The 15,357-nt window shown below is 43.0% G+C and overlaps 4 protein-coding genes across 5 annotated transcripts; 1 reads left to right on the top strand and 3 right to left on the bottom strand.

Annotated features, from left to right (window-relative positions):
• Positions 1-1,514: 1,514 nt before the first annotated feature.
• RB195_010915 (uncharacterized protein) lies at positions 1,515-2,432 on the bottom strand (the record flags this gene model as incomplete). Its single annotated transcript, XM_064192112.1, has 1 exon — positions 1,515-2,432. One exon carries the CDS (start codon positions 2,430-2,432, stop codon positions 1,515-1,517), a length of 918 nt encoding a protein of 305 aa, XP_064049695.1.
• RB195_010914 (uncharacterized protein) lies at positions 1,515-2,892 on the bottom strand (the record flags this gene model as incomplete). Its single annotated transcript, XM_064192111.1, has 2 exons — positions 1,515-2,761; positions 2,829-2,892. 2 exons carry the CDS (start codon positions 2,890-2,892, stop codon positions 1,515-1,517), a joined length of 1,311 nt encoding a protein of 436 aa, XP_064049694.1.
• Positions 2,893-4,377: 1,485 nt separating this feature from the next.
• On the bottom strand, positions 4,378-14,944 carry RB195_010912 (uncharacterized protein; the record flags this gene model as incomplete). 2 transcript variants are annotated; one of them, XM_064192108.1, is made up of 10 exons in its annotated part: positions 11,001-11,209; positions 11,885-11,981; positions 12,118-12,200; positions 12,257-12,353; positions 12,632-12,754; positions 12,849-12,977; positions 13,114-13,221; positions 14,013-14,131; positions 14,446-14,531; positions 14,898-14,944. In XM_064192108.1, the coding sequence occupies 10 exons, from the start codon at positions 14,942-14,944 to the stop codon at positions 11,001-11,003; spliced, it is 1,098 nt and encodes a 365-aa protein (XP_064049691.1). The 2 variants fall into 2 exon arrangements, with proteins under 2 accessions (XP_064049692.1, XP_064049691.1); XM_064192109.1 differs by lacking the exons at positions 11,001-11,209; positions 11,885-11,981; positions 12,118-12,200; ... (2 more) ...; positions 13,114-13,221; positions 14,898-14,944 and adding exons at positions 9,224-9,362; positions 9,740-9,830 and having other exon boundaries at positions 14,446-14,518.
• Positions 5,588-6,287, top strand: RB195_010913 (uncharacterized protein; the record flags this gene model as incomplete). Its single annotated transcript, XM_064192110.1, has 2 exons — positions 5,588-5,638; positions 6,045-6,287. The coding sequence occupies 2 exons, from the start codon at positions 5,588-5,590 to the stop codon at positions 6,285-6,287; spliced, it is 294 nt and encodes a 97-aa protein (XP_064049693.1).
• Positions 14,945-15,357: the final 413 nt, after the last annotated feature.

Raw genomic sequence — 15,357 nt, 5'->3', positions numbered from 1 at the left:
AATATCAGTTTGCAACTTTAACACTCCTTGACTATGAATAAAAGCTTTTTTCTGCGAAAATTCTGGAAAGCGGTCGCGTCCAACTGGTGTCCCTTCTCCTCCCTCCTTCCATTTACATTCTTAAAGCATTGAGCACCTTTGAAAATCTAATAAAATAAAAGTAAAATAATGAGAAACAACAACCACTGGTCCGCTTCTACGCTGAAGGCTCTTTGAGAAAAAAAAATGGCCTCATTAAAACTTGGATTGAAGCAAGTATTTGCCCGAGATTCGGAACTATTACTCAAAGCCCTTCGATATTACTGGAACCAAGATGCTCTAGACACTGCTATGGCAGTAGTCAGTACTAGCAAGAGTTCGTCTCCTCTATCATTTGAGCATTTAACATTAGGATGTTTGGAGGTATTTCAGAATGCAACACTCCACAACATACTCAGTGATTAACCGCGTAGAAATGCACATAAATGCAGGGCCCTGACTAGCACTTCCACAAAGAAGCGGAAATGGTGGTAAACGTAACTTTAGTCAGATTTAGATTAATCCTCTGGGTGTAAGGGAGGGCTAGTGCAGAAGTTTTAATTGAATTAGCCCTAGTCTCCCTGTCATTCTATTCACGACATAACCACCCTATTCTCTGCTGTTTATTTAGAATTTGAGTAGAAAGACCATGGGTTTTCTTCGAATGTCAGAAACTTCAAAATCAACGCAACTTCCTAACACGTTAAATTTCGAAAAAAAAACCTGGAAATTTCCTCGATTTTCTGTAGAAGTATTGTAATAATACGAGTAGAACTTTGACGAAACATTTAACTTTAAGATTGGCGTGCAGTGCTTTGAAGAAAGATTTTTCAAATGTGCAGCTTTTTTCGCCTACATTCCTCAAACAAAAATGGGGAAATGTCATTCAAAAGGGTGATTGAAGCTTCACTGTTAATTCCTCTCTAACTCGGACTTGCTTAAAGGCAGGGATCACAGGAGAAGAGTCAGGGATCCCAGGAAAAGAGTCATAGATTCAGATGTGTAGATTACGAGTGTGGTTGCAGTCACGTCCAATTCACCCTAGATGTTTTGGAAAAACTTTCCTACGAAGCAGCTAACAACATGTAACCTACGCGACCACAAATGTACGCGCCTCATCTGCGATCGGCCCCTAACTATATCTTCTTTTATATATATATATATATATATATCTTCTCATAGAGAAATTTCAATATCGTCAATTTCATGTTCTGCTGCTTTTAAGTATTTCGTTCAGTGGTAGGATAGAGGTTACATTCGCAGAAACAACGATCACCTTGATCACCTTGACTCCCGTTGATTTTCGAACTGGTCGAGTGGGCGCCAGTGATTCTTCCATTTGTCCCGATCGCGTGCCAGAGTAGCCCAGTGGTTCCTCCTTTCGCGTGGGACACGAAGAGCATCATATTTTTCTTTGAAGGACTTCGTGAAGAAATCTGACCATCGGGTCGGCGGTCTTCCTGTAGTGCGCTTAATATCGCGGGGAACCCAGTCGCTCACGGCTCTGGTCCATCGGTTGTCGTTAAAGCGATCACGTGTCCGGCCCACCTTATTTTACTTTCCTTGGCAAACGCGGCGGCGTCTCTAATCTTCGATCGTTGACGTAGGAGAGAACTTCGAATCCCGTCCCTCATTTGCGTGGAACGGGATACTCCTAGCATCACTCTCTCAATTGCGCGTTCAATGACACTCACCGCGTTTTCTTCCTGCTTGCGAAATGCCCAGGTTTCCGAAGCATAAGTCAAAGCAGGAAGTGCGGTGGTGTTGAAGAGGTGAGCACGGAGCCGGGTGTTCCTGGTCTTCTTCACTACATCCTCGATGCTCTTGTACGCTCCCCAAGCCGCTCGTCTCCTCCTGCCCAGCTCGGGGGTCAGGTCGTTCATCATGTTCAGTTCCCGACCCAGATAAACGTAGCTGGTGCATTCGGATATGTTCGTTCCATTGAGCGTGAATGGGGCATCCGAGACCCATCCGTTCCGCATGAACATCGTCTTTTGTAGATTCAGCTGAAGACCGATGCATCCACATATTTCGTCGAGTTCGGTCAGCATTCGTTCCGCTTGGCTGATGCTAGGTGTTATCAGTACGATGTCATCAGTAAAGCGCAAATGGTGTAGCTGCCGACCATCAACCTTCACTCCCATGTCTTCCCAATCCAACTTTTGCATTGCGTTCTCGAGGGTGGTTGTGAATATTTTGGGTGAAATTGTATCACCCTGTCGGACCCCCCTCTTCACGTCAATGATGTTCTTGTAGAATGGCGAAATCCCCGTCGTGAAGTTACTGTACAACTCTCGAAGTACCTTTATGTACTGAGTAGGGACGCCTTGGTTGTCCAAGGCTTCCACGACCGCTTCTGTCTCAACTGAGTCGAAGGCCTTCTTCAAGTCGATGAAGGTGAGACAGAGCGGCATCTTGTACTCTCGTGATACCTCGAGTTTCGAAACAGTGTGAATGTGGTCAGTCGTGCTGAATCCTTTTTGAAACCCTGCTTGCTCGCATGGCTGTCCCTCATCCAGGACTTTTTCAATCCTATTAAGGATCACTCTTGTAAAGAGCTTGTAGATGACGGACAGTAGGCAGATTAGACGATAGTTACCGATGTCATGTGGATCTCCCTTTTTATACAACAACACGGTCTTGCTGGTCTTCCACTGTTTAGGAACCTTGCGTTCCGACAGATAACGTGTAAGGAGCCTCGTCAGGGTGTTGATGAGTACTGGCGGAAGGCTCTTCAGGTGTTCTGGTCTTATTCTGTCGGGACCGGGTCTTATTCTGTCGGGACCCGATCTTCAATCTTCATCACGAACTAGAAGCCATTGACACTTGTGGGTGGGTGTGTTCCAGACGACATTTCCTTTCCTGAGCAGCCATAGGAAACTGTTCTTCCTTTCTAACTGTTTGCATTTTATTGGAAAACGACCAGTACAGCTGTGATGTTTTGTTCCGTTGATCAAAAACTCAGCATGGATGCCGTGTGGCCTCTGCCACGTCCTGCGCTACGGACTTCTCATTAACTTGTTGTGAAGAAATATCTGAAGTGATTTGGAGATGAGATGCAAGAGTCAGTAACTTCAATTTTTCCAGCTACTATTTAAAACTCTCTTTCAAGTACATGTATTGCCTGAAATTGAGCGATTTGTTGTTTTGATGAAGCATTCCGAAATAAATAACGGCTAAACGATCACTTTCGCTGACTGATGGTTGAAATAGAAATGTAGGATATTAGACTAGTTCGACTATCTTCACTCCCCACCTTGTTCGACTATCTTCACTTTTCCATGAAGAATTGCTGGAGATCTTTAGACGCTGTAAAGTTCATTTTTATAGTCGCATATTTGAGCAGAAGCAGAATCTCAGCATCTTGCAACAAAGAAACTTCGATCGGATTATCGAAGTAGAAGATTCGCGAAAATGCAGCGAAATTTGACGTTCAAGAAGCCTTTCTACACTTCCACTATCCAGCTACATGGTATTTACAGGCACTTTCATATAGAAACGTGAATAGGCTAGACTGACGCTTGGCCACGTCAACATTGAAATATTCGTCTGAAAATTAACAGGAATCAAACAAGCACAGAAACCCAAAAACACCTTCTTGTAGAGACCCTTTCAAGTAGTACGGTAAAGGCATAACGCTAAACTCTTTTTTTAATGCGCTAGTTGCAATTATAAAAAAAACCATTTCTTACGCATCTACCTAATAGTTTCAATCGACGTTCACTCGGTGAGTTTCTCTACGATTTTGTTGGTTCGCGATTCCGCTATATTGTTGAAAAACTATTTTCACACACGATAACTCCCAAAGCTGTTAACAGATTCCTTAGGCAAACAAGTAATTAAAGGTTTCTTCGCTTGTATCCAGTAACGTACTGTATGTGCTACTTGCTACTCTTTCTTTCCGGTTTTTATTAGTGTTTTTTGTTCCTTGTATACTATTTGTGCATAGAAGAGATGCGTGTAGTGTAGCGGTTAGAGGTTCCGCTTACTGCACAATCGATCGGAGGTTCAAATCCGCCCTAGTGCTCACCAAGCCTTTCATCCCTCCGGGGTCGATAAATTGGTACCAGACTTGTCTGGGAGGATGAAAAACACTGACTTGACACATCGGCTAGCCACCGCAAGTCATTGTATAGGCCAGATACACGTTCGTTAACCTCAAACGATTCTGAATTGAAGTGAACGTGGGGGCGCATACCAAGCGGATTGATTAAAGCCAGAAACTTTATCCTTTATCCTTTAACCATCCACTGGGTGACTCCCACCTCCAGCGTGGAGGGGAGGGCTTCTGGAATTGCGAGTTCTCATAGATGGTCTTAGTCGTCATGATGAACTCGGAGAGCCTCCCCCCTGGTCATTTCATTGTAGGCCGTGGGTCCCGATGTGAAGTTTCTCCGGCGTTCTTCTTGGGCCAACTTTGGCGTTGAAATCGCCAATTATGACCTTGTAGAAGGTATGATCTTCTCGGTAGAACTTCTCCATATAGAAAGCTTCGACTTCTTCTTCGTAGCTTGATGTTGGAGCGTAAGCGACCAAGAAAGCTGGGGTTGGACTACATATCCTCATCCGCAGACGTCCGATTCGGGTCGTAAGTTGTTCGAAAGAATCGATTTTCTTTGCCATATTCGTGTTGACGAGGACGCCAACTCCAACAACGATAAGACCCCCAAATTCGGTCGACTGTAAACCTCCTAATGTTTTACATGTAGTTCTGCAAGTTGGTGTACAATAAAACTTGGAGACCTTCAAAAGTACGAAATAAAAATAAGATCTGAAGGAAGACGTTTATCAAGAACTGGAATCCTAGGCGATTCTCCTATCGCACTGGTGTAGTTAGCATTTTTAGAACGTCAGCAACACATCCTTTTTTGCTTAAGATAGTGTTTCGCTGGCTCGGCTGTGATTTTTTTCCCACGGAATTCATCGAAATTGGGCAGCATTCGATCCGACGCTTGGTTTTACAAGAAGTAAGAGATCCTTGGAAATTGATGTAAGTAGTAGGCATTGAACATGTTATCTCACAACAGCTTCCGCATTGCATCCTCATTGGTGCAAGCAACTCAGAGACTGGTGGCAGAATCCGTCAAAAAAAGGAGGAATAGTCGGTTTCACTGCTGAATCAAAAGCATAATCTTTCTCCTTCTTTTTCCTCAAAATTTCTCAAATATCTTTCGTTACTTCTCCTGTGCAGCTTTGAAGCTCTTGCCTGCTGTATTTTGAGGACCGAAGCTTGCTGGAAAGGTTAGTTCTGCTTCCAAATCTTCAGCCACGATATGAGGAAGTACTCTCGGTGGTGCATATCTGATCACTTCATTAAAGATGATACAACCAAGTTTTCGATGTTGGGTAGACAGGGTGGGAGTGTTATTCACTTGTATGAGAAAGATCACGCTTTATTCTCGTCGCAGATCCAGAAATACGGGTGTCTATTTGCTCCGTTTGTTCTTCTTTCCCAAACAAAGCAACTTTTTACAGGTGAAAGAGGGGGAAGGGGGCAATCCATTGTGCGAGTGGATAGCTTCTGCAGTTCATTTGATTTGCATTAGTCGATTGCAGACGCGGAAGGACGATGGAGTTGCCTTCGTTCTTTCCTGTAGCGCGTTGTATCGCTGCGAACACGGTATCACACAGGTGTTTTTCACGCTCACTTTCTGGATTATTGAGAGGAATTAAGAGCAATCACGCTCATACTTGTGACCTACACACCAACGCCATCTACTCGTTCAGAGGTCGCAGCATCAAGATTGACACGCTGTTTCAACCTCAACTCAAGTAGAGTTGAGTTCTAATGCGGGAGAAGTTTGCCTTTGTATCTGCGTAAACAAAACCCACGCACAATTCATTACGTGTCGCCCGCAGCAATGGTAACGTGAAGGGCGAAGGAGTTTGAAAAGGCAGTGAGAGGACAAGAATCCGCGGAAGTCTATGCATTACGAAAACTGTGGCGGCAAAATGAGAAGACGTTCTCCTCTCCTTGACACTGCCAATCGAGTGGCTGTCGATGAAGCAACCCTTCCAATTTGGAGGAATCACTTCAAGACCTTACTGAACCGGCAAGCGCAGAAATTGATGTGGTATACCGGTGTACACGTGGAAGATATCAACATCTTGTACCGCCATCGAAAGTGGCTAGAGTAAATCGTTTCCGCTTCTCTGGTTATGTATTAAGGAGACCGGCAGATCGCCTTGTTCAGCGAGTTCTGAGGAGTTTGTCGGGTTCGAGCTCGAAGAAGCCACCTGGCCGAAAACGGAATTCTGGACTGAGGTAGTGAAAGAGGACCTAAGGACACTCAGCTCAGCGATCACAGGAATCCGATATTCTTCTACCCCTCTCATTTTCCCTTTTCCAAGCATCTACTCAAAATTTATCTATGATGTTAGTAAAGCTCACAAACAAAAAATATTAAAATGAAAATAAATGCATGGACAAAAGCAACACAATAGCTTAAAAACAATACAGTTGCAATACAGATCTCTATAACAAAACTAATGCAGCAAACAACACATAGATACGAAAAAAGAAAGATGAAAGACGAAAAAATCAGAAAGAAAAGCAAAAAAAAAGAAAACAAACAAGAAATTCCAGCAGCAATGATTTGGGTGACGTCACTTTGCAAAATTTGGCAAATTGCCAAGCGGACCGCTTGCAGGTCGTCTGCAAGCGGTCGTTGCTCCAGCGCGACCACTCGTGCAACATGTCGTTTTGACCCGATTATAAGCTTGCAAACCGACGGAGAGTTTGCACGTAAGTACCTTCTTCTCGTTTTTCGCTGCATCGCTTCCTTACTCTTCATTGCATACAAAACTATGAAAACGTCTCAACGGTCTTCTAGTGCTTAATTCAGCTATCCAGGTCGAGGTTCTTGGCCTTTCATATGTTGTTTCATATGTTTGTACCTAGTTCGTATAGTCCATATCTCGTTCTGATATGTGAAGTAGGATTGCTGATCGTAAGTTTGACTAACTCAAATTTTAGTATTTGCGCTCGTGTGTTCTATGCGTGTACGCACAGTACACATAGACAACCTGGTGATTCATATTATGGGAAGTACGTGCTAAGTAGAGTAGAGCTCCGAGTATAGCCGATAAGCCGCTCAAGCAGCTTCCTGTTCAAGCGGTCTAGCTTCTGTAATTGAGCTTTGCTCGGTCGTCGTAGAGTGTCCGCCCAAGTCACCATCCACCATAAAAGGAATAGCACATAGTTAGATTCGCAGCTGATGACTTGGTCGGCGATGGTGATAAGCCACAGATACTTCGTTAAGGAGTTGAATGCCGAAAGAGCTCTCTCACGAATTCAGTCCGTTGTTTGTTTCCTACTCCAGTTGTTCTTCGATTCAAGTCGTTAGTTAGGAACTTAACGAACTTCCCTGCAAGGAGGGTCTCGGAGAGAGCCAACGCCACATATTCTCCCTACGTTTATCAACGCGATGTCGTAATCTACAGGCTGTAGTAGCTTCCGATTTGATGTTGACAAATTGCAGTTTAGCGCGGCTTAAAGCCCACGAATCTATGGTGGTACGGGTTTCAGGCGGGTAATGCCTCTACGGGGTCGTACATTGTGGGGAAGAGGGTGATTCCGTTCATATCTTCCTGCGTCAATGTAAACGGACGACCCCAGAACCCTCTTTTTTACCACGGCTTCTGTTGCAATGCGCAACCCTTGCGCTCCGCTCCGGGTGCAATTCGTCCGAATGGGTTTCCGATGAATCGTAGGCGGGATTGCGCAAGATTGGCGCGCTGCAATAGAGGACGTCGTAAGAAACAGCATTCCGGGGTCGTCCGTTCACACTGATACAAAGAGAGAGAGATGAAAGGAATCCTTCTTCCTCACAATCTACGACCCCGTATAGGGATTACCTCCTGAAACCCGTACCACGCCAGATTCTTTCGACGCTTTTAAAGAGATTATTGGTAGATCGTCGATACAGTATTAAAGGATCTACTATGACACCACAGCGCCTCCGCTGTTCTTCGCATTGCATGATTGACTGCAATGATGAACAAAGAGGTTTTCGCCGAACAATTCCTATTACAATTTTAGATGTGAATGTTGAAATATGTACATCCGGCTGATTTTCGAGCCGCAGAAATTGTTCGCAGGCTCGGTTAAAGGCATCACCCCACGAATCTGAGGTGGTGCAGATTTCAGGTGGAGTATTCGTATACAGGATGGGAGACTACGGAGAGGCGGGTGATTCCGTCCATTTCTTCCTAATTGCGTAAAAAAACGGCCCAGAAGATACGGCTTCATTCGTTTTGGCGCGCCATTTTGTACAAGAGGTTCGTTGGAGCGCGTTGTGCGGCGCGCTCTTCCGGGCCGTTTTTTACGGCAATCAACAAGAAATGGACGGAATCACCTCCCTCTCCGTAGTCTCCCATCCCGTATATACGAATACTCCACCTGAAATCTGCACCACCTCAGATTCGTGGGGTGATGCCTCGGTTAATTGCCTCGGTTAATTGAAGGTTCCTAAAATCTCATCAGCGCGAAATTTTTCTCCGATGAGGAGAGTCGAAATTGGCTTCAAAGCCAAAAAACTAACTGCATAGACTTTGAATAGTGCTGGCATACTTCAACCACTCTCTTAACAGCAAGCATGTGCTCAATAGTTGATCGACTAGGACAAAAGCCGGCTTAGCTTGGCTGGACTCGTGAAGAGACGCGCGAAGACCGCGAAAAGACCATAATAATTAAGTCGATTCAGGATGATCCGCTTCAAAATCCTGTACGTTGCATGCATGACCGATATCCTACGAATAACCTCTCATGGAACAGAATTACATTAGCCTATCCACGAATCAGATCTTTTTGTCCATCCACAATGGGTGAATAATCCTCGTCAATTCACATATTCCAGATTGGGGAAGAAGTTTCGTCTTTTTCCGCGCTAATGCCTCCATACCTGCCAGACGTTCTAGTTCCTTAGACAAAGGCTAGAACATCCGACCTGGTCAGTGGCTCCTTGCTGACCGAAATGTATATCGGTTCTTAGGCATACACAAATTCTAGAACGGATAAACGCTACCTTCAAATCGAAAGGGTCACCTCACTGACAGCGGTTCCACAGCCAGAATTGAGCAATGGTGAACATCTCTTCGTCTAGCCGCTGTGCCGCCCTGGTAGAGCACGGACTTCTCTCGCGTTGTTTTCCACAATTTCTCTAACTAATTCGTTCTTGACGTGCATGCGTTCTTGAGATTCTGTTTAAGCTGATGAAGCAGCTCTCTCCTTAGACTCTTCTTCTGGCGACACATACCAAATTATACATGTATCTTGCGCTGTAGATGTGAGGGCAAACCTCCTCTTGGTATTGGAACTGGGAGTGTTTTTTTTTTGCAGCATCCTGAAGACACATAATCAAGAAGTCGACGTCAGAGAGATTTGTCTTGGTCCGTACTCCAATAATAATCGACACTTGTCGACGGAATTTCCTCGTGGATCCCTCATGTTCCGGACCTGTTACTTTGATTGGAACGGAACTTCCTCAACTTCATATTCGGAACCGTTCCGTTTAGCTGAGGATAATTGGCAGGTATTCCAAATTGAATAAGACGCCCCACCAGGTCTTAATCTTCTGACTTCCAAGTCTTGTCACAGAAACGACAAAGACGATAATTCTCATCAAAAGTGGAAGCAATGATGAGATATTTAGCTCCTAAAGACATTCGGTTCCGATCCAGACAACTACCGTTGCCCGAAAATGGCTTTGTGAGCTATTACCATTCGCTAAGTGCATCTGATTGCTCTTCGAGTTCCATGTTTGCATTTCCATCAATTCCGATAACGATCGCTGACGATAACAGTTGTGTGCCTTAAGTATCAAACTTTTGAGACTATCATAGAAGTTATCTCCTTGTTATAGCCTCAAAGGTTTCTATAGGTGCGTAGGCATTAATGAGATACAGTATTCTCTGTGGTCTCGCAGTCCTATGGAGGTATATCTATAACAGACTACATTGTTGACAATTTCTCCTTCGAGTTATTCAGACCGCTTCTCACAGCTACCACCCGCCCTTTTATTTTCTTCTCGTTACCATCACGGCCAAAAATAGTGTAGTTTTCTATGCTGATGACGAGATGATTTCTGATGCGTGCGACTTGCACTGCATCAAACAGTGCTTCCAGATGTGGCAATAATTCCAGGGATACCATCTTCCTGCTACGCATTTTACCTATCAGGTTGTGTGTTCGATGACAACACCTTAATGCAACATTTGTAAAAGTTGCGACATATTACAAAGCAAGTTATATAACCCTTGCGAGGTTGATCCCAAGGAATGTACCTAGATGTCTGGTTGTGTCTGTTGAAAGCATGTCCTTGCAGTCAGCATTATATATGCGATCTGAATGACCAACTTTGACCCACCTTGTTTTTGTAATTTTACGCAGTACAAGACATATCACACAATTCGCGACTTCTTAATGTTGTTCAACAGCTTGCAAAGACTTCAAGACAGAAAGCTTTCCTCATCTTCTCCTTTCAAACTTTTTAAATGTAGACGGACAAATTTACTCATTTATTTAAGTAGGCGTAAAACTGTTGCTAAGCATGAAACAAATACCAGAGTCAAAAAGGCAAGAATATCAATGCAAGACTAGACTAAGGGCAACATGTTTCTCTTGATTACACGTCACAAGGCATTGACGATAGCTTGGTGAGCGTATGCATGTACAAATATATATATATATATATATATGCAGTGTAGTGTGGTGTAGCGTGATGTGTGTGAAAAGCAAATCAAAATGTAGAATCTGGCAACCTTAATGTGAAATGGTCGTAAATCGTCAGGATAGATCCTTACCATTATGTCAACTTTCCTTGAAAGAACATAGTAGAGCACACAAAGAGAAGTAACAAACACAAGAACAACACCTTCAATGCACCATAAACTACATGAAACGGTGACATTGAGAAACGGTCATTTTAATTAAAAGCAGATCATTAGACAAAGTATTCTGAGAACATTTGTGCAGTGAGTACTCATTCAGGCACAGAATTATAGAGCAAAACAGCAAATACAACAAGAGCAGTACCACCAACGAAATACGTCCCTATGAACACATTATCAAAAATGAGGTATGAAGTGACGACGACGAGAACTATTGAAACAGCCGAAGCAAAGCTCTTATGTATATTATCGAGATACTTCATCACAAGCGAGATATATGTACCACCAAAGGACAGAAAAGCTGAAACGAATCCATTTCCACGAGAATTTCATCAAGAAGTAGAGAAGAATGTAAAGTGTTTAGCATCTGTCGCTCCGTTTTTATCACGCGGAGGTCCGCTAATATCACGACAACGCGGCTACCTAGGCTCTGACGAAGGCGACGACGCCGAAACGTTAGCCGTAATAAAGTTTGTTAACAATCTTGGCTCTTACTACAATTTGACTATCGACAAGTTGCAATCTCTATGCCAAGATTCAAGGAAGGTCGAACTCTTGCACTTTTGGAAGATGTTTAGCATTTATTTCCACCAAGGATTGCGATTAGAAGTAAGGCTTTCAAAACGTAAATTCTCCTTTATATCAAATATTCGTATATAACACCTACAATTTCTAAGTCAATAACTTGTTTTAATGACTGTTTTGGACCGTACTTTCGTGCGGTAGATGATTTTAGGGACCTATAGTGCAAATAGAATATGTTTGGCATCTTCTACGTTTTTGCATTTAGCTGCAACAATATTGGGAATATAGTGAACCAAGCGCGTTGTAATCAGCTTCAGTGTTAAGGTTACGACCATGAACAGGATTTAAAAAAAAATCTCAGTCAAATGGATAGTTTGCAACCGAAGCAAAAACTTTTAAAATAAGAATAGCAGCCGAGTTTGAAAGAAATAACGAAGAAAAGAATACATACCAACAATCGCGCAAACTTTGACATCATACCCGTAGAAGAAGCCACGCTGAGCAACTAGTTCCGCTTCAGAGAGCATGCACCCAATAGAAGCACTAACCTAAAACAAGAGGAAAATCACCCAGATTTCTAACAATCAGCACAGATGAATTTCTAAAATAGTCTTGAAATGAATGGATTAACGAAAATGTTGCTATTTTAGGTGTACACTGAAAAACAAACGTAAATGTTCTTACTATGCCGCAACTATACATCTGCAAATTGCGAACCCAGAATGGTGTGGTGCCGCCTCCTTTCAACATCATTTCAAAGTATACTCCTTAAATAACTTGATAAAAGATAGAAAAAAACATTGCTAATGTAGAGTATGGATACCCGCAAATCCAGCAGTCACACAAGTGCAAAGGACAGCTGTTATGCCCACAGAATAGCTTCCTTTCTTGTCGGAGGACGTGTCGCCGACACTGTTGAGCTCAAAAGAAATATCTTCGTGCTAAGAAAGATAAGATCATTTGAGTAATTGAAGTGCAATGGGCAAACAATTTCGAGAATGTAAAGAGCGACGACAGTATTTGTGGACTGTACGCACACATGCGATAATCGGAGCCGGTGCTCCGCCCCTTCACTCTTGAACGGTTGGCGGAGGGATCCCCCTCATTTTTGGACTGTCCACGGAAAGACCCTTTTTTTTCTTTTTGTAGCTTTCAAATAGTAAATGTACTTTATGCTATCCCTAACATGTTGACGAACCTGCACAGCTGCAACACCAAAAAATAACAACAGAATTGCAGCCCATCTTGTCCCAGAGAAACGTCTGCCAAGAAACAACATCATAAAAATAGCCGTGGTGAACACTTTCAATTGCGTTGTCACCTAAATAAATAAATCGCAACGACAAAGGCGCAGCAAACTGAAGACTACTATGGTTTTTTCCGAAAACAACCGATACAAAAAGTATCGTGCTTGCCTGGTATAATCCTGCATCCAGATTGGAAAGAGCTACAAAATCGAGATTATTTTGAAGAGCATATGCAACAGACGGCACACTCATTTTGAGAAGCTCTTTTGGCGCACCAAAGTAATGCGTTCGAAGAGTCTGGAAAGAAATGTATAATAATGGTTTTCAGAATGAACAAAACGATAAAGAATGACAGTGATGAAACGTTTGAAAGAGGCAAAAAGCACAACAACAAAAGAAAAATAGATCAAAGCATGCTGAATATGAAACCAACCAACATGAACTCTGTGGTTCTAAAATGATTCTCCTTATATAGCATTATAAGGGATATGCAGACTTTGACAGTCTCAGCCATTAATACAACTGTGGTGGCGGCATAGAGCTGAAATTAAATACATACTGCCACAGAATTGATGTGTTTTGAACGAAAAAAGTCATAAAGTGGAGAATATTTAAACATTGGAAGCGTTTTATATCACGGTCAAAAGTCCAATCACGAATCGTAAATAAGAATTCATCGCTATGACCAATGAGCTGGTGCCATATTAAGACCTTTGCGGGTTTTGACCTACGGGGTCAAAGGCGGGGGCATTGTTACTAGTTACTACTAGCGGCGCAACTCTAACAACTGGTGGTCCGCTAACATCACGATTTTGTGGCTATCAAGGTTAGCGCTATGGTGGTCTGCTTTAATCTGTTTGCTAAGTCATATCTTGTGGGATGACGAAGCGTTTGAGAGAGTAGATTACACGTGTCTTTGATTTTTCCAGGCTCTGAAGAAAGCGACGACGCCAAAGCGTCAGCCAGAATAAAGATCAATAACAATCTTGGTTCTGCTTAAAAAGTAGTACAAAATCAAACTCTACGATGCCAAGATTCAAAGAAAGTCGAACTAGGAACTAAGCATTAGTCTTAGAGAATCTATGATATGTAGGCTAGGGAAACTAAGAGAAAAAAGGAAGGTAGAAGATACTGCTTCCACAAATAAGAGCGGGGTTGAGTGCCCCCAACTACACTTTACCCGGAAGCTTTTTTTTTTATTACGCTTGCTTCGATTTCTGAAGGGTAGAACAAATTTTAGGATATTCAATGGTACCTCAACAGTAAACAGGTCTTTTAACCATTACTACAAATAGTTGTTTTCGTTTACGGAGCAAAACAATGCCAACTTACCTCATCCTTTGGAACAGTGGTTCTCGTGTACCGTACTGTAATGGTGTAACCCGTCCACAACCAAGTCATTGTTACAATCACATACGCCTTGAAGAGCAAGTCGCGGCGGCCAGTTCCTTCTAGAGCACTAAGATTGAAAAAGGTCAAATGATAGTGTGAACTGTGTTGCTTATATGACCGATTATGCCGTGTCACCTTATGTTTTTTGTACCGCATAGAAATGTCTACACACCGAATAAAAGTACTGTCGCTCATCACATACAAAAAGAACAGTGTACGGAACATACCAAGCAGCTGATACCAATCCTTAACAAATGAAATGTAAGGAATGGTCATAAGAATTTTGAAGAAATCACGTCAGCTGACTAGCAAAATGACCAGAAAAGAAAGATAAGATAAATGTTCAACAAAAAAAAAAAGAAAACTTCCATACCTTTTACGATGTTGATGTCCGAAGTCTTGACGGGAAGAAGAGTTTCCTTCGCGTCATCTTTATCAACGCCCATGTGGGCGACTGCTCTAGAATACTAGCATTATTGCAACAGAACCAGAACTATTGCACCTATAGCACACATGAATTCAGTATGTTACGACCAAGAAGAAAGCGCAAAGAACATCAGAAACGCATTACATTTAAATTCAGGAAGATTGAAAGGCAAGCCCAAGAAGCGTCTCATTCCGATTTTGGCCGCGCATTCGATAAGAAATAGCTTTACTAACGTTTGAACAAACAACAACTTCCCACAAGTATCACCTTTTCGGCCTACGGTATGAGTGCGGATTTGCGGTTCAGAAGGTGCAGGACATTTTACGCCTATTTCCAGTATTCGAGATCGTTTCTTTTCTCGGTATGGTGAGGGTCGCTGTTCAATATGACATGCTTACATGGCAAAGGTGAAGCGTACTTGGCATTGGCACTTATCCGCTCGCATTTGTGGAAGTAAATAAGGAAGTCAGTCGGGGCCCTAAAAGCTAAGCATTAGTATCGAACGATGTAAGCTAAAGTTACGGAGAGAAGAGGAAGGTACAGCTTCCAGAAACAAGAGCGCGTCCCTCCACCAACTGTGTTTCCCGTTGCAGTTCTTTTCGCCCGTCCCTCCGTGTGATGTGCCCTCTTCCTCCAAGCTGGCGAGTTTCGAATAAGAAGGTGAAATGCGCATTTCCCCTCTGTGATTTTTTTTTTGGTGAGGAAGCAAAGATACGAGTCTTGGCCGAGTTGCGAGTTGTGAGATGAGGAAGGGGGATAGTCACACTCGTGGATGGTCACCCGTCCACCAGTGCTTTCTGTTTATGATTCGTTCGAGTAAACAAAGCGGTTGAACAGTGCTGATTTCGACTGCGAATA

Source organism: Necator americanus, chromosome III (genome assembly GCF_031761385.1).
Source record: "Necator americanus strain Aroian chromosome III, whole genome shotgun sequence".
In the NCBI taxonomy this organism is placed as follows: Eukaryota; Metazoa; Nematoda; class Chromadorea; order Rhabditida; family Ancylostomatidae; genus Necator; species Necator americanus.
Note: the sequence above shows the minus strand (reverse complement) of the source record. Positions and strands in the feature narration are given on the sequence as shown.